A 27965-nucleotide genomic window follows, 5' to 3' on the forward strand; every position below is an offset into this window, starting at 1 on the left:
TTTAACTGACCTGGACTTACTTTTCTTATTGGTAAGGGAAGTATTAATGTAACTCAAAGTGATACTAAGAATTATTGTTCTATGTTTGATGATGCATGTTAACTAGATTTAGTGTGGTGATAATTTTGCAACATATATATATATATATATATATATATATATATATATATATGATCATTATCTTGTACACCTGAAGCTAATATAATGTTAGGTGTAAATTATACTTCAATTCAAAATTGTCAATAAAAAATAATTGCTAACTTTTTAGGTATGTTATATTACTGTGGTCATGTATTATAAATAATACTCAGCTTTTCGAGATGCTACTAAAATTTATCAGTGAAATAACTTTATGTTTGGAATTTGCTTGAAAATAGTGTGGTGAAGGCAGGGAGGGTTAATTGATAATTGTTGAACTTGTATTATGGGGTTTATAATACTGATCTGTCTATTTTTAATATGTTTGAAATTTTTCATAGTAAAACATTTTTTTTAATATTCCAAGGTTCTTTCCAGCTCTAAATCTCTATGATTCTATGTTCAATAAATGGTGTATTCAATTAGCAATCAGTTGCATATTCTCTTGTGATACTTGTCATCATTTGACTATTTTTAGTTAATATTTCATAAGCACATGTCCTATTTGTTTGGCTACACATGACTTTTCTCTGATAATGGCCTAGGTTTGGTATAGCAGAATTCCCTTAATTGTATCTAGTCAACAAATATCCCCCTGATGAATAAGAGATCTGAGGAGTCAGATTCAAATATGATCTGAAGGGATTTAACAACACAAAATGAGACATTCTGAAAAATAACCTAAGATGTTTAGAGGTTAATATTGATGCACATCTCTTGCAAATTACCGCAAATGTTAAATTCAGATTTCTCTGGAAATACATATAGCTAATGAGCATTTTATATTTTGTCTGCGAGAGAGAAGTTTTGTTCAAAAATATTTCTGACTGCTTAGAGCATTTTAGGAATACATTATGAAATTCCTCAGTATATTGTGTGGAAAAAAATACATGAGTACTAATAAGCTTATTTCTCTGGAAGATGTAGAATTTAAATCAGTCTATTGCTGATATTTATGTACAAACTTTGAACACAAAATATTTAGCCTGCCAGCATCTGCCACTGCCACAGACAGATTCAGATCAGAAGGCCCAGTTCCTTCCCATGAATTTTAATAGAATGTACTAGCAGCTGAGGATTGGCCAGCACTTCCAAGTAGCGATGAATGGGAAGACAGATGGCCCTTGGAGTAACAGAAGGCCAAGTCTTCAAAGGTGGCAGGAGCCTGCATTCTCCAACAACAGCAGCATACTCACTCTCGATCTATAACCAGACATGCGACATCATTTTCCTCAGCAATGATGTTAGCTGATCTGACATCTTCACTGCAGACAAAAACAGGAAAGTCAGTTTTCTAGTGAGAAATTAAACATACATTTTTATTACGGAACCTGCTATTTGCATGAAACATCATCACCTAATCCTTCCAAAGATTATGCCTTTTTTTAACATCATAATATATACTCCACCCCTTTCCAAGAAAAATAAAAAAGCATGGACATGTGTCCTAATAAAGGTTAAGTGCACAAGGAATCCAGAGGAGAAGGTAACTGCACTGGGAACATAAATCAGTGACTACAGCCGTGTATGGAATTTCACTCTGTGCTCTGCGTCAGCCCAAATGAAATAGGTCTTTGATCAAACAGGAATTGCTAGTTAAAAAGCAGCCAAAATTGAAATTACCTGATCAAAGACATTTATAAGAAAACATTGAAGTAATTAACGTATAATAACCAATCAAAAAATAAAACCCAAAGAAAGTGTTTTTCATGCCATATCACCCAATGAATTAGGTAAATCTAAAATCTTTTATTTCATAGTCTAAGATGTATATTTTCCATTACAATCTCTGAAATCAATGCATGTCTTACAACTGACGATGAGTCATAGCGTAATTGTCTTTCTCGGGGGTACATAATATCATAATGCATCTTATAATTGATACCTTAGATATGAAGAATTATGACATATGATCTAATCATAGTATATTTAATTCCCTGATGAATACCAACGAGTCAAGCACTGGGTAAAGTCTTTCTTTAGAGAACTTTATTTATATTAGTTTCATCCTTCTATTAATTACAAACTAAAGACCCTGAAGAAAAGGTACATCCATGTGGTACCCAGTGCTCTGAGATTCATTTAAGGTAACCTGGAGCAGTAAGCACAGGAGGACTGCTCTAAGCAACTTCGTCAAAAATGGCATCACTCAAAGTATACAGTTGTTTTGTCTTCCCTTAGTGGTAGGACAGGGAAGACCTTGGCAGCCCGCTTCTCAGTGCAGAGAAGTCCCCTGTCCACATAGCCAGCATCCAGAGACTTTCTAACACAGTCCCTCCCAAGTTTACAGGGTCCTTGCTAGAAGACATTGGTGAAAACATTTCAGCTTAATGGGCTTTTGAGTTGGGAGCTGGGTAGTTTATACTCAACTGGTATGTGTAGATATCGATTTGGATATGGGCCAACTCTTTGATATGTGAGCTCAAAAATGAAGAGATATAGCAACCCTTTCACTTGCCAGTGTCACGATTTTGACTAGGAAATTCCTTTACAAAAAGTTTATGAGTATTAGAGGTTTACAAATACACATTGTTTTTTCATAATAATTGTTAAGTACCATGAATTTATTTTTGCATACAAAATGCTGAAAGAACTCCTGGGACTATTTAATGTCGAGTCATGGAAATACACAGAACGTAAAGAATACTGAGTCACAGTCAGCGGCCCCAAAAAGTGATAGCGTAAAAATGCACAAAAATGTAAACATATGTGTATCCAACTCTCTTTCTCATAGATTTTAGTTTTATGCTTTTAAATGCTTTGGGGAATGAGTGTCTTTATTAAATGTAAATTCTCATGTTTCTCATGGGAAAACACTGTAATTGGCTAGCTACAACATAGAACATAAATTATTTCAGATCCAGCATAACCAGACAGCATATTTCCTTTCAAGAGCTATTTTGAGTCTACAGTACATTTATAAAGTTCTCTGCACTTTCAAACTAATTGTTTTGCTTGGAGATATGAGAAAAATAATCTGTTAATGTTAAGAACAAATACACTGAAGTCTTGAATAATGATATTACACGATTATATTGCATGAATGTATTCATATTCTGGCACAAATAAACAAAAAAGGACAATTTCCCAATTATTGAAACAAGTTCATTACCAGCTAGAAAATGGGAAACAAAAACTCAACTTGTTTTTAAATTCAATTTTTTGTCTACCAAATAGCTATAACTTCACTTATTGAGTTTAAGTAGCTTAATTTTCTTTAAAAATAAAAGTTATATGACTTTTAAATAATCAAATTTGTCTTCAGGTAATTTGTGAATACTTTTTCTTTGCTCTGTACTTAATGTAATCCTGACATGTATATCAGCAGAACTGGGGCTTCACAGACAAAAATTAAAAAGGAAGAAAAATGAACAGAAATACTACTTATTTTATAAGCAAAGATATGAAATAAAAGCATTTAGTAATAGCATAAATTTTAAGTGATTTCTTAATAGTTTCAAGTATTCATTTAAAAACATATATGACTCCAAAAAAAGTGTCTTGCTCAAAATTCTGACTTTATAAGGTTATGTATATTTAAGAAATTTTTTTTCACATTTGAGGTTGTGTTCTGAGTTCCAAGAAGCACATAGTGTCTCCTGTGCTATTTGGTTAATCTTTATAAATGTTTCTCCTATAAGTTAGATCAAACAATAAATAAGCACATACCTCAAAAGGCCAAAGGTTCAGGGAGAAACTTTAAATACACTATTTTGAGTTGCTTCTAAAACTTGCAAAATGAGCTGATAAAAAGTCTTAAGAAAATATTACCTTTGGCATAATGATCTAAAAGCACAAAGAATATGTAAAGTCATTATCTGATAATTTTTAAAAGAATAAAACAAGGCAACATTTTAAAACTTCATAATATAAAAACTCTTACAGGAAAATTCTAGTTTTCATGTCTTCAATTTCTTTCTCTGACTCTCATTTAAACCAAAAATTATTAGAATTATTATTTTGGAACACCAATTTTATTTTCACCAGCAAACTTAAAACTTTCCAAATCACTTCCTATACAAAATTAATAAACTTATTTCCCATTTAACAATGAATTTTTTTAGAAGTCAGTGTAAAATTTTGGTTTAATTTCCAGATAATGGCTGCCATCAGTTTGGTAGCTCCATTCTACAGCTCCAAATGAGTAGGTATATGTGCAAACAACCAAAGAATTATTATTAAGTATAGTCTATAAATTCATAGATTCACCTGATAAGAGCTTTTTCTCCAAAGTATTCTCCTTTCTGCAGTGTTTTTATCAGTTGTGGTTGATCATGGCCCTCAGTACTCTGGGTGACTTTTACCTAAATGATGTCAAATAATTAAAAAGAGAGAGAGAGAAGTAAAGGAGAATCTAAACACATATCCATTCAGCCAGACCCTCCAGATCTACATAAACTTGACTGAACAAGGAAAGAGACAAGTCTTTGCTTCAATATTTCAGTAGTTAAGACTACAGTCAACTACAGTTAGACTAATCTAATTACAGTCAACTCATTTGGATGGACTAAAAAGGTCTGCCACCTAACATGATCACATGACTCCATCTTTTGCAAGAAGAAGCCTCTCCATACAAACTTCACCTCCCAAAGTTAATAAATTTGCTATGTGAATCCAGTTACTCCTTCCTAAGGATGGTCAAAGAAAATGATAATGATCCTGTGGGAACTTTATTTTTCCAAAAAGCCAAATAGAGTTGACAAATCAATCAAGAATAAGACTGAGTATCAGGAGTTCTGAACCCAGTGTCCACAACTGACTTGTTGATTCGTGTGGACTCTCTAAAACTGAATACAAACTGTGGATCTGGAGGAGGGTCCACAAGTCTCACAAGAGGCTCAATGTGATGGTTTAAGAGCCCGCATGGGAGAGCCAAACAAAAACTTTAACATTACTTGCTTGTGGCTAGAATTATTCCAGTTCAACATGGGAAGAAAGGTCGCTTCATATTGGTGAGAAATTCTGATTAGCATTTATGAAAGTTACAATAAATTAAAATTTTTTTAAATAATAAATGCAATTTATTTATCAGGCAGAATTCTTTCAAAACATGAGGTTTAAGTTGGTGAGAAATGATAAAAAGTGTTTCTGAGTGTTGAAAAGTTTCCAAAACTATTTTGTGAACTTTTTTCCCATCACTGGGGGCCTAGTTCAAAGTTCAACCACGAACCAGTTTACAAAGGGCAGTGCCCGACTCTCTGATGATAAAACTCTTTCATAGAAGAAAGAGCATTTATAAAAATCTGGCAGTTTATGGACACAGGTGCTCAAGATTTCATTCTTTCCTTCGATCTTTCACAAATGCTTTTTGTCTCTGAGGAACATTGTAAAGAGCCAACGTGGGAGCAACTGACAAAATGTTATCCACTCAATATCTAGGTAAAGAAAAAGATCTGTAGCCTACATCAGGGTAAACTTTTCATCAGCATCTAAATCAGCTTGAGCTATTGTATACAATTTGAAGTTCTGAGACACACTGTTCTCCAGCTTGATGTCTGATCACTGCTGCCCTCAATTGCCTAGTTCATTTTCTTCCACTGTTGTCTGTCGTATCTGTGGGGTGGGAAAATGTTCCAGCCCCGATCTTGGGCTGGGAATCACACAGTCATAGCTAGAAGGGATGTTAGAAATAATCCAGTCATTTTATACACGATGAAACCAAGTCTAAAGAATGTCAAGTGACCTGACTAAAGTCACTAGGAAGTTACTGTCTCAGCTGGAACCCATCACAAGTCTCTTGTGGCCCCAAACCCAGTGCTCAGACCAAACCCTCCCAGGATTTTTGAGCAGAAGCTCCTTTACCCAGCTCTACACAGGGGACTTAGGCTGCAATGTTGGAACATTGCTGTGTGTATGGCAAACAGATTCAAAACAATTTTTTGATTTACTTTAAGTAAGCTTTCATTAATATTTACCTTTCCTTTTGCTAAAATGAAAAAGGTACTTCCTTCCTCGCCCTCTCTAATTATGTAATCTCCTTTGTCATAGTATTCCTATTGGGATGAGAGAAAAAGAAAACGTTAGATGCAGTGGAGACATTCAGATGAAGACATAAATGAAACAGAACTCCCGTGTCTTTGAAATGAGCATTCCACACCGTTTCTGTTATTGTTTGCTTATTGTAACCGTGATCTTTTTAAACATTGTAGTCACAAACCATGGAAAAGTTAAGGAGACTCTTACTTTATTATCTGCATTTACATTTATCTGTCACAGAAAAAAAAATTCCCTTGGAATAATGAATTTCAGGCATGGACACTGAAGACATGAACCAGGCAGTCATCACTGATACGTAGGTAGGCTTCCCCAAAATAATCTAAATATAAACTCTTTGATGATCTGCAACAGTCTGAAACTGGGTCTAGAGTTTAGAAAAAATGACAAACATTACCTAATAAGTGGAAAATGTAACCGCAAAAGGATATGAGGAACATCAACCTCAGTTTCTAATTCCTTGCAGAGAAATGGTTGGGAAAATTCTATATACACAGTGAGGAGTTCTTTCATATAGATTCCCTCCAAAGATTTATCATCACGGAAGAACAACATTAGAATTTTTCACTTGTAAATTCCATTCATCAATGTAGGTTTATCCTCATGAAACCCCAAACTGTCACTTGTTTCTTTGTTTCCCTCATATATGTGTGTGTAATCAGAGGATTGAGGGGCAGGGAAAAGTAATTCATCTACCTGTCAGATCAAAAGAGCAATTCAGTCTCTTAGAAAATAAAAGATGGATTAAACTGTCCATTCCTACTTTGCTTTAATTTGATATTGTCTCAAAGTCATAGAACTAAAGTAGATCTCTTAATTATTTATACAAACAAAACTGGTCTTGTTTAATTTTTTTAAAGGCATACCTAACATCATAGCACTCTCTTGTTTTTCTTTTAGACTTGAAAAAATCCAAACAAAACTGCTTTTGTGTCTATCATATTTCAGTTATTTTTGGGTCCTGTACTCTTAGAACATATTTACATTTATGGAATAAATATTACTACTAATACTAATAAACATACCTTTTATTCACATAGCACTATGTATATTTTACAAGACATTTCAAGATCTCATGGAAGGAAGCATAATATCTTAGGGGAAAAAGCACTTTGAATCCATAGAAATCAAGATTCAAATCTCAGTTCTGCTCTGAATTTCACTTCCACCAATCCAGAAAATTTAAATAAGAACATTTACTTTCAAGGACTTAGAGAAGATGGCACATTAGTTTTTTTTTATTGCTGCTGTAATAAATAACCACACACACTTAGTGGCTTAAAACAACACTCATCTGTTATCTCAGTTTCTGTGGGTCAGCAAGCTGAGGCACGGCATGGCTCAACCGGGTTGCTCTGTTTGGGGTCTCTCAAGACTGAACTCAGGGTGTCATTGGGGCTGTGTTCCTTTGTGGTGCCTCTGGGGAAAAAAAATCCACTTTCAAGCTTAATGAGGTTGTTGGCAGAATTCAGTTCCTTGCAATTGTAGAATAAGGTTCCATTTCCCTGCTGGCTGTCAGCCAGGAGCTGCCTCATAGTTCCTAGACTTCTCTCTTGCCCCTGCATGGAACCCCTTATGTTTCAATACCAGAAAGGGCATGTAGAATTCTTCATGTACTTGGAATCTCTCTGACTTCCACTTCTGCTACATTTCTCTGACTGCAGCCAGAGAAAACTCTCTGCTTTTAAGGGCTCATGTTCCTGAATGATTCATATTTGGCCCACCTAGATAATCCAAGATAATCTCTATTTTAAGGTCCCAAATCTTAATTAAATCTGCAAAGTTCCTTTTGCCATGTCATACAACATACTCATGTGTTTCAGGGTTTAAGGTCTGGACATTTTGGAGGGGGTCCCTTCTGCCTCCCACAATAAGCTAATTAAAGACAATGGTTTTTGGAGAACTGAAAGCCCCTGAACCATGGTAAATACTCAATTAATGATCACCGTGTTAAGGAGGAAGATGAGAATGGTTTGCTTAGCTGTTATTTCAATATACTGAACCTCAGTTTCCTTTTCTGTAAAATTCAGATGGTATGATCTACCATTCCTAATGATGTTTGTGGACTAGGTGAGACAGTCACCTGGTGACTGTTAATTTCTGTGAAAGAGGCTGTGAGCTGGTCATCAAAGTCTTCGACAGTAATACACAGCCATCCAGGTAAACTGCATCCCCCAGCCTCCCTGCTGTTCACTGCAGCCATGTGATTAACTTTTAGCTACATGAGTTTGAGCAGAAGCAATGTATGTCCTGCCCATGCCAGGCCTATGGACCGGTCCAAGGCTGTGTCTTCATACATTTCCCCAAACTGTAATGGCATGGCCCTGAGAGATTTTGGGAGTGGGACAGTATTGAAGATGGCAGAGTAGCCATCAGCTTGAGTTCCTGAATAATTCTATGTAGCTAACCAGGCCTAGCCTCCCTGGACTGTTATGTGAGCAAGAAACACACTTTTATTCTACTCGGAAAATAACATTTTGAGTCTTTTCCATCACAGTCTGCTTACTCCAGCACTCTACTTCTTCTCATTATAGCTCTGTCACAAGCCTTCACTATATACACACAAGCTCGCTTTACCATCGAGATGACCATGACACCGCGGTTCAGGGCTCTTCGTCATAGAGCTAACATTCAGTTCTTTTTACTAAAACTGCCGGGGTCATGTGAGACTTTCCTGTTTCAGACAGCCTGCTCTTGGATCTGTTCCCATCTTAATTTCAGTCCCCATCACCCACATGGAACAGAAGGAATCTAGAGAATTCCTCAAGTGCTGGTGGGCTGTTCTTCAGCTATTATAAAGTCTCTGGTCTTCACAGACGGGCAGCTTTAACTCCTGCCAGTCAGATAAGTTAAAAGGGAGAAGCTGGAAAGGCAACACTGAGAAAGGGCTTTGCTGTTTCTTAAGGGGCAACCTTCCTAGTGGTTTTTTTCCCAGGGATTAGTCTTTGTCACCCAAAACCATGGGAGGAAGATAAATAATACCTCCCAGTGTGTTGACAGTAACTTCATAGAGCAGAAAAGGCCGTGGATGTAGGTCAGACCAAAAATACATAGTGGTAAGTACTGGCTACGATGCTAGACTGGCCAGTGTTTGTCAAATGGGGAGAGCAGCCAGTCCAGCCAGGGTGGTCACCAAGACCAAAAAGAGACATGCAAACAGTGTGGTTTACTGTCCTGTGTTACATTGCAAAGGGGTCCCTTAGAGGACCAAGAAGCCATAGACCCTATCCTGTGGGGTGGTGGTTTTCAAGCAGTTTTTACTCTGAATTACAGTAAGGAATACATTTTACATGTACACCCAAATACCTACATGCAAGTGTACACACACATACTTATATAAAACTGAATCATATTTAAACAATACTTATGATCAGTACTCTGATTTTTTTAAAAAGTGTTCCTCTAAATTGATTTCATGACCCAGTAATGAGTTGTGATCTACAGTCTGAAAAAGTTGTTCTAAAAGATGATATTTAGAAACACCGAGAGTGGTTACTTAGTGTATGGCAAGAAGGGAAAATCAGGAAATCAATTCCACGGCAGACTGAATGGCAGAGGTCAGAAGAAAACTACACAAATAGCAACAGCGAAAGATGGAAAGAGTTCTTCATGTAAAGAATTGCTCATTCTGTGCTAGCTAGCAAAATGCTAGAGCCTCAGTGCCTGTAATAGAACATACAAAACCAGAAATAAAATCCAAGGCGATGGAGGGCAAATCAAAGAAGCAAGCCTATAACCTCCTTGGAGTCTTTACTGTGTGGTTTGAAATCTTCATTCCAAAGAATTATTGATGATACACAATCAGCTGTATGATACACACACCACACACACACACACACACACACACTCTGCATCATGTGACTATATACCTAAGTTGATTGTTTAAAAAATTGCATACAGTTATCTGGGTCTGTTACCAACTATTTTTTGTTTCTCCAAGTATGATAGTTAAAACATTTTAGAAACTTTAAAGCAAACACATGTACATCAGTGGACCCTATCAACCATTCAGGCAAAACATAGTACCTGATTGCTTATTTCTAAGGAACCAAAGTCTACAGAATGAAAACCAACAGAAATTCCTTTTAAGGTGAGCCAACTGTGTAGAATTCTGTAATTGAAACACTTGAAAGAGCCCGTAGAGATGGGACCCACCCAGCACTCCCTTATTTTACAGCTGCGAAGACCCTGATGCCCACCACAATTAACTGACAGCTGCTAGGAACAGGGGTTTGACCATAAAACCTAATCACCAGACTTTGGACTAGCTAACTTTCTACAACACCTCGTTGCCCCACCTTTAACTAACTGGTCCATAAACTGGCAAAATCCACAATTATCTCAACTTTGTATGGTTCTGGATGTAATCATTACAATGAGAAAACCCCTCTGACTTTCGCAAGTGTTAGCAAGAACTATAAGAAAGGAGGACTAGAGACTTTTAACAAACGATTAAAAAAAAATAAGAAATCCGTGAATGAAGAGGTAGAATATGGCAAACTCTAACCTATGTGTGTTCTGTTCATAACTTTAAATAGTGCTTCTCAAACTTTAATAAGCCAAAGAATTGTATAGCTAAAATGATAAAATGTGGATTTCTGGGTCCCTACCCCAGTTTCTGATCCAGTAAAACTGTGAGGTTGGACCTGGGAATCTGCCTTTTAAGCAGCACCGCTGATGATCTGACCAAGGAGGACCTGCCACACTCCCCACCCCCAGCCCGTTCCCACTATGCCTCCAGGTTCATGAAAGATGCCACACAGGAGTCGCAGGGCAGAGGGTCAAATACCAAATCTCTGTAACAGAGAGTTAGGTGACTTTTCAGTCAGCCACACAGTCAAATCCCATGCTTCCTGGATCAATCACCACGAGTGGAAACAGACACTCCTTCCACTCTGGTCTTCCATACTGCACAACTGCCAGGTGTGGAGGTCACATGATCGTTTTCATTATCATCAGTAGTTACACAGCATTCCGAATCCGTATTATGTTTTACGATGGTCATTAGTTAACTCTTAGGGCACACTAGTGAATATGTTGATACCACTTCCACTCTCCTTTTCCCATTAGAACACAAGAAGAGGTTGAAAGGCGATGTCTGCCTCTAGAACTGAATGCTCTGGGTGATTTAAGCTGAAGCAAGAAATGCTATTGAAACACTGCACATTCTGGCTATTTGGTCTATGAGTGCAACAGATGAAGTCTTAACAGACACATCAGATCAACTGCTTGGTGATGAGAAATTCTGATCCCCCTTCCCCGCCTCCTGCACAAAAATTAAAAACCACCCCCAATCAACTCCTAAATAGCACACCAGACTCAGTCTGTTTTCTCAAAGATTATGGAGCCAGTTTGTGGGACAGCTGGTCCTGGAACTCAGCGGGTGCTCTGTCATAACTCTGATGCATTAGTGATTGGCTGTTGTCAGGACCCTGGTGATGGGTCATTAGTCCAACCTCTGCTGGCAATTTATGTGCTTTTCTTAGCGCTAAATAGATTCCACTACTCCCTTGTTAATCACTTTCGAATTTGAGAATTTTCACACATTACAGAGACACGTTTGTTTGCCAGGTATGAATAAAAAGCCCTTTATATACTGTGCTGCTGTCTGCAAATGCTAATATGTAATAAAGCCTTTCTAGGCTGGTTTTAAAAGATGAGACTTTCAAACTCAAACTGTGTGTTAATTAATACTAGGTTTGAGCCCCCATCTACATATTCTATAGCTGTTGCCTGCGGCTGCTATAAATATGTCTAATTTACCATTTATTTTTAATGACACTAAATTTTAATATTTGCTGTCAGCATGGAATTCCCCTCTGGTGAATCTACTCTATTAGTATTATATTAAAAACAGATTTCCTCAGTTAACAAAAAAAATAGGGCCTCTACAGCTTTAAAAAAATATTCAGAAATTAGAATGAATTATTAATTTGTAACATCTGTGATTGGGTTATGTTACACTGAGAAAATCCCGAGAGGTGCAGGGCAAGCAGCCCTCTTGAAAATGACTTCATATCTGAAAGCTCTGGGGACACAAGGCCAGGCACTGTGTCATCATGGCCCGTCCTTGATAAACTGCTGGATGGGCTCCATGAATTGTAAATGGAAACATTACTGGTGTCACTTACACTTAAGGATAAAATGGTCAGTACTCCCTTCTCAACAGATATTAGTTTACACTGTATATTGTGATTGACAGAAGCATGAATCTATCAACAATCAGTCTTGTCTCCCACTGAGAACAGCTTTATAAAAGCTTAAAGTCTACATGCGACTCCTTTACTATTCCATACCTCCTTTAAATTCCCCAAAAGCCATTTTGCTTTCAATGAAATTAACTCTCAAAAAAGTTAGAGCGAGGTTAACTTTGAATATTAATCTCTGAAGAGGTTCTCACATACTGCATATTATTAGAATCCAAGGTACATGTCATAAAAGCATTATTCACGAAAAGACTTGACTAGTCTTGGACTAGAACCAACCATCTGCGTGATGCCTAACATGAGTATTTGAACACATTCCAATATGCTGTTTTTCCCGAGATGTTAAAATAGGTACAGTGCTTCTTAAGCACAGGGGGATTTTTTTGTTTTGTTTTTTTTAATGTCTTTTCATAGCCTGGAGTTTTCAAGTATGGAGTGTCTCATAGCCTGATTCAGGAGACTATCACAAAAGCTCCAGTATACCCTTTCTCTTCTCCATTACCTAATTAGGCATCACTACCTCCTTCATACTATGAGCTCTTTAAGGGACTGTGATGTTAATTGCAGAAAATCAAATGCCTCTTGAGTGAGGCAGATTGGTTTTCTCAAATATACTAAAAAAGATTAAAATACGTAAGTCAAATATCACTTTACACATGCAAATCCAATTTTCCTTTATACATTTCAGAAGAGTGCCCTAATCCCACCCCAGCCCCCTTAATTCAGTGTGAGCTGACCTAAGGGTTTTCACAATAGTAAAAGGCTCCTGGTCTCCATGAACTAGCGACCACCATCTTTTCCTTCTTTTTAATGTACAGTGCTAATAATGACTAGATTATGCAATCTTTTAATGAAATGCATTTTTTAACTTTAAGATTTCTTACCACTTCCAAGCAGTCAATGATCTTGGTTAATTTATCTTCAGGTAAATTCTTCAGCAAGGATACACTACAAAATTTTAAAAGAAACCTTTATTTAATTCTCTTCCTGAATTAAACTAGAAATGCACACCTATATGTAGATTCAAACACCTTTGCATGCATTTAAAAAGACACAATGCCCTTTAATTGTTCCAAAGTAAACCGCCAAATATATTACCCATAAATAACTGAATTTCAAATACATTTAAATTATATAATTATATTTAATCACAGACATTTCTTATAGGCAAATAAATAAAATTAGTAAGATAATATAAAAAGAAAAAAATGAAATTTTGCCTCTTTGGGGAAAAAAACATTTTACATTGGTTGTTGGTTTTCAAAGTGAATCACATCCAGAAATGTGCTTCTCTCCCCATCTCAATATCTCTTTTATTAACATGCATAAGGAGCTCCCTCCTTCCAGAGGAGGATCAGATTTTCATCTAAATCCTTATAATTAAGTAAAGACTGAATCTAGGAAGGAAGGTAGGAATCAGCATGGAAATGATCTTTGATTATTAGTCATATTGTACTGTCTTTTAAAGTGAATGGTAGCCGGAGGCATGTAATCGCAACACTTTTACAGATAATAATATACAGAGAATGAAATAGAATACTGAAACTTTTATTTGAAAAAAACCCCAGAAATTCCACTCAATATGATTAACCAATCAATGTGATTCAATTATTCTTTTAAAGCAATTTGTCTTCTATTTTACCCATTTTTCACACAGGACTGTTGATAGAATTTCTATAAGATGAATACTTCTTTCTTACCATTTCAAATTTGATACCCCTAAGGAAAAAATGATGCTCCTCCAAAAACACGTGATCAGGTCTGAGTTCTGAAAAGAGAGCTCTAGACTGACACTTGCTCACGCGCACCAGGAGGCATGGAGCCAGGAGCCAGTGTATAAGAATTGTTTGTAACTGCAAAACACTGAAACACCACCAATGGGAGAGCAGATAAATGCACTGTGGTCGAGTCACTTAAGAGAACTCTTCAAGAGGAGAAATGACTAAATTAGCCAAATAAATGAATCTTAAAAAAGAGTGGGAAAAAAGCTGAGTTGCAAAAATGACACCAATTTTGTAAAGTTCAACAATAGGCTAAATGAAGCTATAGGCAAAATAATAAAGAATACCAAGGGTATGATCACTGAACCTCAGAATAGAGACTACTCCAAGGAGCGGGGATACCCCAAGGAAGGCTAAGAAATGACATGGGGGTGCAAACGAGAGCTCCAAAAACATGGCTGACTTTCTACTCCTTAGAATGATGGCGCTCATTTTGTTATTATGTTTTATAACTTTTTTTGAGATTACCTATACTTAGGTAGACCCCACAATATGATGCTAAGGCACTGTCTGGCCTATAGGCAAGGCACCTGCTTGCCATTATAGCAGCTCTCTGCCAGAAGCTCTGACTGTGTCCAGGAGACTAGATCAGCAAGCGTTCATACGAGAAATCTTAACGCCTGCAATGTTCTACTGACTAACAATGCCTTCATTCAATAGTCATCAAGTCCTCACTATATGCTAGGCACTGCACAGCCCTAAAATCATTGGCTAGGCAGGTTAGTTATGCACGATAAAAACCACTATACTTAAAAAGACCTAAGACTTTATTTTGGAGAACCACAGAACATGTTAGTATTACTACCACTTATCATCGGTTACATTTCATTACAAGCTGTACTGCAGCTTCAGGGACTGTGAAACCTCCCATAAAGCACACAGAAATAGTTTAAATGAGGAACTTTCCAAACAAAATTTTTAACGCGTAGCTGACTTTTTCAGTTACATAGGTATTTGTTTCTCTTTAACTTGATGCGTCCAAGTTGTTGGGGGTTCAGAACAGTTGACAAGATGTGTATATTCCAAGGATCCATGTCATCATGGCAAGCATAATAACATTTTGGGCAAGTTAATCTGCCATAAGTAATAGTAATCTGGAAGATGGTGTGGCTATGTAAATGAGGGAAATGTTTCAGGTAAAGAAAATGAATAAGGATAGTAAAAGAAATTAATTTTAATACTATTCTAAGCAAAGCAGTATGAGAAAGATTGTCTTTTGCTATCTACTTCTAAATTACAGGATGTCTTTCAAAGTCGACTGAGAAACCCAAGTGAATGTTTTAGGATATTTTTTGCACATTTTGCTATACTATATACAATGACTCCATCAATAGAAGGGCAAAATTAGCAAGAGAAATAAATCAGTGAACAAAGCTAATAATTTAATATCAGCAGCACATACTGCAAGAGAATACTTTTGCTCCTTTGGTTGAATCATGTGAAAAATGCTTGAATAAGAAAAAAAGCTATAGTAAAAAAAATTACTTGGATAAAACCAACATCCCCACAATCTGGCTACCCCATCTTCTGCTCTTTCCGCTGCCAATGTGTTTTTCTTACCTTCTGAGGAAGTTTCTGTACTGTTCATCTCGAGCTTGAGCTGTCCTTCTCATTATATTCTGGAACACCTCTCGATCTAGTGCCCATGTTTTAACATTGGTAATAGCTTTAGAAGAGTCAAGAAAATAATAAAATATTGTTTAGCTCTTCCATTAAGAAAACATTCCAAAATGTTCATCAATAAGTTTTTCATATACTCTCATAAAATGATAGATCTTGGAAAATGAATTATTTAAGCATGCAAATGGAAGGAAGTAGTGATGTAAAGAGTAAGCAACTTTATAAAATCATTTTTGGCTTTGAAATGAGCCATGATTTGGAAGTGAGCAGCAAAAGATTTCCTTTCTAATTATGTTTTGCTTGGGATGATATTAAAATTAGTTTGCAAATCCTAATTATACACTGCATCATCAGGATGTATTTTAGATTTGTGCTGTGATACAATGCGATACAAGAGAAAGCTAGCCAGCCTGCAGTCAATTCAGAGAGTAAAGAATTCATACCTAGATAACTGAAAGCTAAAGATCTCTGTATGTGAGTATGTTTTTATGCCTTTTTATGTTGTTTAGACATTGTTGCTAATGAGAGCCAATATATTTTAAGAATCTCTATGGTTACTTTTACTTAAAATATATAAAATCATTTTCAAAGAGATTATGCAAGACAGTTTTTGAGAAAACCTCTTCATAGGAAAGACATTAAAAGCAAGAATAAAATCTACAAAGAAAGAGGAGCAGAAGTAGCAGCTCTAAAAAGTCTACATGAAATTATGGTAGAAATATATTCTTTTAAAGGAGTGATGAGAACTGAAAAAGTATATCAAACCCCAAATCTCTGGTTTACTAAACTTTAAAGTGAATTAGAATTATTTTGACATTCTTTATTTTTATTTTTGTATTTATTAATTTTTTAATTGAGGTATAATCAGTTTACAATGTTGTGTCAATTTCTCATGTACAGCACAATTCTTCAGTGATATGTGAATATACATATATTCATTTTCATACTCTATTTTGACATTCTTGTTAAAAATAGAGATCCCTTGTCCCTATTGTCAGAGATTGTTTGGAGTGGAGCCTCAGAATCTGCATTTTTATCAAATACGGCAACAGTACTAACACACATAACCTGGTCCCAAACCTTGAGAAACACCACATCTAAGTAATTCAGAAGAAAACCTAATACTACCATGAATAAAGTCAATAAAAATAAGAACCCTAAGGAGAAGCAATGGAAGTAATCCCAAAAGTCACTCATGAGAACTCTCATTAATTAATTCATATCCTTTTTGATATTTATACATTTTCATTGGTTTAATTAATGTTTCTGGTTTATAATATGGTCAGAACCTCATGGAGAAGAGAAAGCAAACATTCTAGATGAGCCAAAGGCAAATATCTACATAGTGAAAAAGTGAAGTGGCAACTAAAGCAAACATTGGAATCAGTTCTGTTTAAAGCCATAATCATATTTTATACACAGGTATCCGATGGACAGGTTTTTAAAGCTTGAATCATTTAGACAAGTGCTTCAATATAAATCCTTTTATAAGCATAATATTTCTATTAATAAGAGAATATGGGGCACAATGGGAGATAAGAAGACTCAGGATGCAATAATGACAGATTATCTTTATCATTGTAATTATTTAAAAATACAGCATTTCCTCTCCTGTTACCTTTCACAGAGGCGGTCCTTGTACAGTTGTATAAAATGGCTAGTTCCCCAAACGTGGTCCACATAGGGATGGATGATAGCAATTTCTCCCCTTGGAACACCTCCAGTCGACCCTCTATCAAGAAGGATGCAAGAAAACACAAATAATCAAAATCCACCTAGATTCCATAAATTTAAAAAAATAAAACAATCAGAAAGTACACAAAACATAGAGGTAAGATATGATTCTCATTATAGGAAAGCAGTTAAGAGGGCAGACTGAAGCCAGCTCTGCCACTTACTCACTGTTAGCTGATTCATCTTGAGCTACCCACTCTGCCTGGGTTCCTCGTCAATAATGGGGATAATATTAATAATAATTATTTCATACAGTTGTGAGAAGTAAATAAGTTACTATAGAAACCGATCATAGAACCATGGCTAGCGATAGTAAATGCCATGTAAGTGTTAGCTATTGTTAACATTATCATTGTTACATAGTTCTTTTCCTGAAGCAAGTATTTTACTTAAAATTCATTCTACCTCATGAAAAATGTAGCACATTAAACTATTTCTCTTGTACAAGGAACACAGCAATAACTGCATGTCTTGAAAACACAGAAGAGGTGTCCACACTGGCGGAAGGACTAACTTGTCATAACTGAGAAGTGCCCTGACCCTGGAGTCAGCCTGCCTGGATGTGTGACCTTGGGGAAGTTACTTCACCATGCCTTGCTTGTTGACTAATCCCTCAATCACTGCAACGAATTAATACACGAAGTCACTAAGAAGAGCGCTTGAGAAAAATAATACCAAGAGAAACAAAAGACAAGTCAGAGACTGAGAGAAACATTTTCCTAAAAGATACATCTGATAAAGGACTGTTCTACCAAATATATGCAAAGAGCTCTTAAAGTTCATTAATAAGAAAACAATCCAATGAAAAAAATGGACCAAAGACTTTAGCATTGACCAAAGAAAATATATGAAAAGATGTTCCACGTCATATATCATCAGGAAAATGCAAATTAAAACACCAATGAGATACCAATGCCTATTAGAATGGCCAAAACCTGGAGCACTAACAACACCACATGGTGGAGAGGATGTGGAGCAACAGGAACTCTTATCTCTGGTGGGAATGCAAAATGGCACAGCCAATTTGGAACACAGTTTGGTGGTTTCTTACAAAATTAAACATACTCTTACCATACAATCCAGCAACTGTGCCCCTTAGTATTACCCAAAGGAGCTGAAAACTTAGGTCTACACAAAAACCTGCACACAGATGTTTATAGTAGCTTTATGCATAATTGCCAAAACCTGGTAATGACCAAGATGTCCTTCACTGGGTAAATGGATAAATAAACTGTGGTACATCCAGACAATGAAATATTATTCAGTGCTAAAAAGAAATGAGATATTAACCCAGGAAAAGACATGGAGGAAACTTAAGCTGAGCATATTACTAAGTGAAAGAAGCCAATCTGAAAAGGCTAAATACTGTCTGATTCCAACTATACAACATTCTAGAAAAGGGAAAATTATGGAGAAAATAAAAAGATTAGTGGTTGCCAAGGGTGAGGGGTGGGAGATGAATAGGCAGAGCATAGAGGATTTTTAGGGCAGTGAAAATACTCTTCATGATACTATAATGATGGATACATGTTATTATACATTTATCCTAACTATAGAGTGTTCAACACCAAGTATGGACTTTGAGTGGTTATGATGTATCAATGTAGGCTCATCCTTGATTAAAAAAAAAAAAGTACCATACTGGTGAGTGAAGTTGACAACAGGAGAGGCTATGAATGTGTTGGGGGCAGAGGGTATATGGGAAATCTCTGTTCCTCTCTATCAATTTTGTTGTAAACCTAAAACCTCTCTAAAAATTAAAGTCATAAAAAGGAAAAGGAAGAGGAGTCCTTGACACTAATCTTTAAATAAAGGTTGGGGGAAGGAAGAGGCAGAACTTGAGGCAACTTCCTCACAATTCTTTTGCCCCAGCAATTTGCTTCTCCTTTCTCTTCAAATAAATAAAGCCTTACCAAACCAAAATCATATGCAAAAAGACCTATATTCTTAATGGAAGAAAATGGTGGGGTCATTTCTCTTCCCCTTCAAGAATTAGTCTTTCCTTTCTCCAAATCACCACTAAGTAGCTCTGGGTCATCACTGTCCACTCATTCATTCAACAGATCTGATCTGAATACTTATGTTGTACCAGGAACTAGTCCAGGTGCCAGAGAGATAGTGTAGACAAAACAGAGATGATATTTATTCTGTTAGAATTTATATTCTAGTAAGAAATAAATTCTGTCTTGGCTCTGAATTTTATAGGTTAGATATACAATTTAATTTTTAATCATTACAACTAAATTCTATTCCATTGAAACCACTTAGTTGTACTGTTGAGTTGATATTGTAGATCTTATGCATTTTAAGTTTCCTTTCTAGTTGGTTATGGCTCATGGGACTTGCAATACTGAACAGTTATATGGAATACCAAAAATTTAAGCTAAATATGATTTTACCTTTTGTTATTCATGCTATATTTCATAAAAGAGAGATTTCAAAGTAACAAACTAATTTGCTCAATCAATTAAATCACACAGTTCAATTCTTAGATAACACCATAATCAGTTCAACTGAGAAACCACCCAATTTTCATTTCCATGTGTGCTATAGCCCTGACTTTAATGGCTGTATTGATGCTGACTTCTGTTCAAACCCTTCTCTCCTCAAGCCTTTCATCAGAGTTATTGACAAGCAACCAGATGGGTTGATATGAGTTTCTCATCCTTTTCCTAGGAGGTTCCATAAATAGTGGTTGACTTAATGACCAGAGGGAATGATGATTCTCTCGCCAGAATACTCTCGTGTTACTAAAATAGAAGTGAAATGGCCAACAGAAAAGTTGAAAGACGGGAACGTTGCTCTGGGTCACCTGTCCCTAAAATTTGAAGGCTTGGCTAAATTAAGACTATAATTCACTGCTTGGATAGAATTGCTTGTGAATGACTATAATTTTAAGGATGTCTACAAAGATGTATATGGCAAATAATACACCAATAATTATGAAACTGGCATGTTTAAAGAATCAAAATATAGAAAACAATCTTTTATACACTACGAATAGAATAATACACATTTATTAATTTCTTTGGACAGGCAACTTCTGCTCCATATGTAAGGCCTCAAAGAAACAAAAGTCATAAAAGCATTACATTGCCAGGACCTATAGTGCAAAATAAAAGGCCACAGCTCATCCCAGGTTACCATTCTATCTGAGCAAGCCAGCTTAATCTTTTTCCCTAAAACTCAAAGAGTTGGGGCAGTTCAGAACTTGACAGGGCACTCAGTAACCATAAGCCCTGTTCAGATAATTTCTTGCCTCTATATCTAAAAAATAATTTGTTGAATTCCACTATAAGATTTATTATGCATTTGATATGCATTTGAGAAATAAATCCTTTGCCTATCTAACCATTATAATCTACCCAGCATGGAAGCATGTTAAAGTGATCATATATGGAGAAAGCCATTTAAATGGTTCTAAAAATACCAGTCTTGGGAAGAGGGGTATAGCTCAGTGGTAGAGTGCATGCCTAGCATGCACAAGGTCCTGGGTTCAATCCCCAGTACTTCCTCTAAAAATATATAAATTAATTAATTAGAAAAATAAACCTAATTACCAATACCCCCCCAATAAGACACCAGTTTTAATCTTAAGGCATTCTATTTGATTCATCTCTTGGTTAAATGTACCTAAATTATCTTTTGAAATCATTGGTATATTACCAAAACATTTTAGAGAGTCACAAAAATAATTGTTTTCTTTTTCCTGGTACAACAATATAAAAAGGTCAACACAAGCAGAAGTACTGTGAATACTTTCAAACACTTTTTTGTGATTGTTGAGTGAGTAGCACTGTGATTAAAAGTGCAGACTCTTGAGTCAGATTGTTTAAATTTGCATTCAACCCTCACCACAATGAGCTGTGTGGCCTTGGATAAATTACTCAATCTCTCTGGGACACAGCCCACATTAGTAACATTAAAATAGTAACATTAAAATTAGTAACATTAAAATAGTAACATTAAAATTAGTAACACATTAAAATAATAGCTCCTGCCTAACAGAGTTGGTGAGTTGAAATGAGATCTCTCTATTAAGAACTCAATAGGATGCTTGACACAGAAAGCATTCAGTAAATGTTATCCGCATGATGATTAGAGGACCATGATATATTAAGTATTATCACTATGATGACTAGGGCAACAATATTACTATTTCATGAGCTCAATTTGTTATATTTTCTACAAATAGAGCAAACCATTTTGCATTTTTATAAATGTCTGCACAAAGTTATTAAACAACAGGCAAATGTTTGTTATATAATGACTAGACAAATCTGTAAAACCCACCTGCCAGCACAAAGATATGGTTTCCTGGTTCTCCTTGCTTAATAATGTAACTCCCTTGCTGGTAGTTTCTCCCATACATGCATTCCACCATGTCTTTGATCTGCTGAGGATCCAGTCTCTTCAGAAACTGATTTTTATTAAGGGCATCTGTAATGAGTTTCTTCTCACTGGTGTAATGGAAGGGAGATGTTAGTTACAATTAGTGAAAAGTCATGTTTTGCTCTTTAGATTCACTTCCTTTTTATTCTTGACATTACTACCTATGTATTTACAACATTTCCATCAAGGACAATTTTGTTTTTCTATTCCCACCAACATCTGACCCTTATAACTACCGTATTTTACTTGTAAATCCTTTGAAAATGTTTTCTGTTTCTGGTAATCATCATTAAATCAATGTCATCATCACTCCTAACTGTCATCATCACAAATGTAGCATCTTTCAAGATCCCTAGATGCAAAATTAATGGACACATGACTTTTAGATGGAAAGCAAGTCTGGTTGGCAGGTAGAAGGTGTATCTAAAGAACTGTAACACAGCATTCATTCATTGACATATACACACATGCCTAATTATATTTTACTTAATCCTCACCACTATCCTGTGAGACACTGACTATTCCCACTTTATAGATAAGTAGACTAAAAGCTAAGAAGCAGCTTATTCTCCCCTAGGATTTAAATCTCAGTCTGTGAGTCTGAAGTCTATGCTGCTTCCATTACATCTATTGCCTCTTCTGATCTGGGGAAGTCAGCTCCCCTGGGACTCATAAGGTTTGATCAGATGTAGAGGGTGATGGTGGTAGTTCAGGTTTGCCTACATTTTGACTCTCAGTATGTCGAGACAAATCCCACATTTCCAATCTTACAGCCTATTCATTCCCCAAATCCAAGCCTACCTGATGATAATCCTAGAACACTCTATTTTCTTTTGGAAAAGAAGTACTTCAAAATAATTACCTAATCTTCATCACTGTAAATTTCAAATGTTCTAATTACCATACCTTATATGTATATATCATAGCGCTGGAAGAAAAGTTGCCTCGTGGGCTAAGCAAGAATCTGCACAATATTTGCTTTCATTCAAATTCAGCATGATTTTGTTAAATAAGGGTTTTTTTCTGTATTTTTCATTCAAACTCTCTCCCATCCCTAGCTTTGCTATTTAAAAACCTGTGATCCTTCCTACACAGAAAGTTCTCAAACACAAGGTAAAGTTTCATGGAATTAGATACTACCTTCATGATCCTATCCATCAGATCATTAGACTACATGAATGAAATAGAATAAAGTGTTAGACAGAAATTCCTTCTTCCCTACAGTGACTCCATCGTCCTCGGAGCCATCCAAACTCTCTGAGTACTTGGAGAACTTACTTCCTTCTTCATCTATCACTAAATCTTGTCAATTCTCTTTACAAAAATCACTGTTACCCATTTTAGTGTCCATTTTCAAGGATGTTCCAAGAAAAAAAAATCTTAGCTCTGGACAATTCAAACAGCTTCTTTTTTGGTTTTTCAGCTTCTAGCTTCTTTCTTCTGCAGTCCACATATACCATACTATCAGATTAATCTTGGTTAAAAAAAACAAAACAAAACTGACTTCACCCTGATCTCAGTCTTCATCCACGAAAATCAACAATTCAATCAATTAATATAGACTGAGAAAATACTTTTGCAAGATGTTCTTCTCACTGCAAGGGGTAGAACTGTGAACAGCACCAAAAAGCTCCAGCTTTCATGGGTCCTTCATGCTAGCGTAACATTCCAGCAAGTGTTTCTTCAATGCCCACATATCCCAATTTTCCAAAATATGTTCCAAGAAGCACTGTTCTTTTATAAACAAAAGTGTGCTGAGCTTAAACAATTTTGGAAATTCACATGCACACTTTCAAGATTCAAAGAAATCTTGCAGTAAACAAATCCATTTAAACCAATGTTTCTCAAACCTCAATGTCTTTTTTCTTTCTTTTTAAATTTTTTTGGCTTAACTTTTATCAGCATTCCATGGAAGTACTGTGAAAACCCTTTTGCCTCCAGAAGAAAATCAACATCCCACAATCTGGTATTCTCCATTTCCCACCACGTGCCTCCACTCTACCCATCTAGTACTTACTTTCAAAAACAAATTCTTTGTTATAAATAGACCGGTATCCTCGTGGTCTCCCATGCCTGCCAGCTTTACCTTCAGGCTTGGCACATGTTTTCTTCTTGAACTTAACTGAGTTATTCTCCCCTCAACCTACCCAAACATTACACATCTACCAAGAAACCCTTTATGACCTAGTCAACCCTGCTGGGATACTGTCGCTCACACAATCCTTTTATTCTACCCTGAACTCCTTCCTAGAGTACTTGTTTTCATGTCCATTCAATACAACATATTTACCAAGCATTTACTTGAGACATAGAAATTAATTAAGCATGGTCCATGGCCTGAGAGAGTTCCCAGATCCTCTTAACTTAGTTTAGTGTATAAACAGATGGTAACAGTCTACTATTAGAAAAGAGTTCTCTCTATGAGTTTTTCTCCAAAGTAAACTATAAATTCTTAGAGGAGTAGGTCTTGTCTTGAATTTTCTGTTTAATAAGTTGCATACAGCAGCAATTAAGAGTAAGAACTTTGCAACTCCTACAACTATGATAGGCCAGCTATTAAAAGCACAACTCTCCCTGCTCACACAAAACAACTATAAAAGCTAATTAAAATATATATTTATAAATCTGTTTGAAAGCCCTGGAGACCTGTCAACATAGCAACAGCTTGATTAACGATGGTCAACAAGAGAACATGAACTTGCCATTCACCTCTGCTTTTCCCTTCAAGGCATTTTACTGATTTATAGGCAGCACTGAGTAGAGTTTTGGCAGTCTCAAAGGGCTGGGAAGACACAAGTCAGTGTTCAAGACACCACGAAAGAGGGATCCTGATAAACACCCAGGGTTTCAGATGGAACATCTGAAGGGCTGTAATCTAGAAGTAAAGAGTAACCAAAAAGATCAAAAATCAGCCTTAAAAGTAAAAATTCCTGTTTTGGCTAAAATGATTTGTCCCTTCTTAACTGCCTGCCAGAAGCAAAGGTAAATATTTTCTGTAGGATGTTAACAAAATCCAGGCCTCAAATTTTCTCTACAGTTTTTCCATAAGGAGTATCTGGTATGACATCAAAAATTGCCAGGTATCTTTTCAGGAGAAAAGATCCAATTACTGAAGACCAAGAGAAAAAGAAGATAATAGAAACATAACAATAGTAGATCAAAAAACTGTACATGTCAGGCACAAAGTTTAATATAACTATAATGGATTTATAAAAATCAGGGATAAAATGGAAAACGTGGGCAGAGAAAATGAATCTTATTTAAAAATCAAATAGAGATTCTAGAATTGAAGCATACAATATCTGAAGCTTGGAACTCAATAGGTGGGTTTAAAATATGATAAGACACAGCTGAAGAAAAAGATTAAAAACTCAATATTGGCAGGTGGACTATATCCAGATAGAAGACTGGAGAGAACCTAGGATAGACAACAGAAAACCAAAACCAAAACAAAACAAAACATAGGAGACATATAAGGCATGATAGAGAAGTTGAGCATATCTGTAATCTGGACCCCTGAAGCAAGGGAAAGAATGAAACAATATATGAAGGTATCACACTCAAGAATTTTCTTAAAGCAATGAAAACACATCAAGTCATAGACAATGTGCACAACAACCTCCAAACAAAATATATACAAAGAAAACCATATTTAGTCCCATCATAGCCAAATTACTGAAAACCAAATACAAAGAGAAAAATCTATAAAGCAGCTGGACAAAAGAGACATATTACCTTCAAATGACCAACAATAGGATTGATTAAAGTCTTCAACAGAAATAATGAAAACCAGAAGACAGTGGAATGCCTTCAAAGTGCTTCAGAGTGCCCACTTCAGTATCTTTCCCCAGTGAAAAGAGCCTTCAAAAATGAAAGCAAAATGAACACATTTTCAAAACATTATTCCACTGGCAACAGACTTAGCAGAGAAGGAAAGTGATCCCGGATGGAAACTAGTAGATGTTAGAAGAAAGAAAGAGCAATGGGAAAGAAAGAGCAAAAGTAAATATGTGGGTGACTAAAGGAAGCTCACCTTTACAAAAAAAAGTAGTAATAGTATCTTGTAGAGTTTGAAATATGTGATAAATAAAATGTATGAAAAGAACAGCCAAAATTGGATGGTCAGAAAATGGAATTAATATAATTCAAGGTCTAGGAATTGATAAAAGCATTCATCTATATTAGAAATTGAATAAATTAAGTATGCATGTTATAATTTAGGGTAACCCCTAAAGGTTGGTAGCTTAACTAGAAAGCTAACAGAAGAGAAAGTAGAATAAAAATATATACTTAACTAATTCAAGAAAGTGGAAAGTAGAGAAAAAAGGAACTAAAAAAAGTGGAACAAATAAGAAACAAATAGTAAGATGTTAGAGTTAAACCCAAATATTCTGTATTTACATTAAAGATAAATGTATTAGATATCCCAATTAAGAGACCAGATTGTCAGACTGATTAAATAAATAGATAAATAAATAAATAAATAAATAAATAAATAAATAAATAAATATGGAAATACCAAGTGTGTGTTACTTATAAAAGGAATGCTGTAAAGATAATGATATAGGAATTTCAAAGTAAAAAGGCAGAAAAAGACACATATTTAAACACCAATCACAGGCATACCTCAGAGATACTGTGGGTTCATTCCAGACCACCACAAAATAAATATCGCAATAAAGCAACTCACTTCACACAATTCTTTTGGTTTCTCAGTGCATATAAGTGTTATTTTTACATTATACTGTAGACTATTAAGGTTGCAACAGCATTATTGTCTAAAAAAGCAACGTACATATCTTAATTTAAAAATACTTTCTTGCTACAAAATGTTAACCATCACCTGAGCCTTCAACGAGTCATGGTAGTAACATCAAAGATCTCTGATCACATATCATCATAACAACTGTAATAATAATGAAAAAGTTTAAAATACTGTGAGAATTACCAAAACGTGACATAGAGACAATAAAATAAGGTATGCTTGTGTAAAGAAAATTTTCCTTGATACAGGAAAGTAAACTTTAATGAAAGACATTATTTCCAGAAGTGAAGAGGAATATTTTATATTCTAAATGTCTACGCACCTAATTAAATACCATCAAACTGACAAAAAAACAACTGACAAAATTAAAAGAAGATATAGACAAATCCACGATCATCTGGGAGATTTAACACATCTCTCCAAGTAACTAATAGAGCAAGCAGACAAAAGTTAGTTAGAAAATAGAAGATTTACACACTTGATTATCACACTTTACTTAATCTCATGACCTAATTGATATTTTAAAAGACTGTATTCAACAAATTCAGAAAATACCTTCTTTTCAAGTACAATGGAGCTTTCATAAAAACTGACCATGTAGTGACCATAAAGCAAATCTAACAAATTTTACAGGAACAAATAATACATAGAATATTCTTTGAATACAATAGAAGCTAAAAATTTAAGCTAGAAATCAATAACAAAATCAATAACAAAAATAACCAGAAAATCCTCAAATGTTTGAGAACTGAGCAATACATTTCTAAACAGCCCACTGATGAAAGAAAGATTAAATCATAGAGAAGTCAGATAATATTCTGAAATAAATAATGAAAATGTGATATATCAAAACTTGTGGGATGCAGTTAAATCAATAGGGAGAGGAAAACCTGCAGTATTAAATAGATATATTACAAAACAAAACAGATGAAAAATAAATGACTTAAGTGTCCATCTGAAAAGAATAGCAATTGGGCTCAAAAAAAGGGAAAAGGAAATAATAAAATGGAAGCAAAAAGTAATAACACAGAAAATAAAAGTGCAATGAAGACAATCAAGACAACCCAAAACAGTTTATTTGAAAAGACTAACAGAAATGATAAATTCACAGCAAATGGGGGTGGGGGATGGTAGGGAGAAAGAATAATCACCAATGTTGGAAATGAGAAGGGAGACATCACTATAGATATTACAGATATGAAAAAAGTGGATAATATTAATAACTATTTTTAAAATTTAGATTAAATTAAAAATTCATAGAAAAATACAGCATACCAAATCTGACATGAGAAAAAAATAGAAAACCTGATTAGCAATAAACAAAATAAAAAATAA

General features: G+C 35.4%; 1 protein-coding gene across 1 annotated transcript in view; it reads right to left on the reverse strand.

The window, feature by feature from the left end:
* Positions 1 to 27965, reverse strand: part of PRKG2 (protein kinase cGMP-dependent 2) — a 93142-nt gene that overhangs the window by 40475 nt on the left and 24702 nt on the right. Inside the window, exons 3-9 of the mRNA XM_072973408.1 lie at positions 21767 to 21933; positions 17358 to 17471; positions 15680 to 15785; positions 13223 to 13286; positions 6054 to 6131; positions 4348 to 4442; positions 1335 to 1403 (exon numbers count right to left, since the gene is read on the reverse strand). Coding sequence (XP_072829509.1) covers positions 1335 to 1403; positions 4348 to 4442; positions 6054 to 6131; positions 13223 to 13286; positions 15680 to 15785; positions 17358 to 17471; positions 21767 to 21933 — 693 coding nt within the window. The remainder of the gene's footprint in view (positions 1 to 1334; positions 1404 to 4347; positions 4443 to 6053; positions 6132 to 13222; positions 13287 to 15679; positions 15786 to 17357; positions 17472 to 21766; positions 21934 to 27965) is intronic.

This window comes from Vicugna pacos, chromosome 2 (genome assembly GCF_048564905.1).
Source record: "Vicugna pacos chromosome 2, VicPac4, whole genome shotgun sequence".
NCBI classification, from domain to species: Eukaryota; Metazoa; Chordata; class Mammalia; order Artiodactyla; family Camelidae; genus Vicugna; species Vicugna pacos.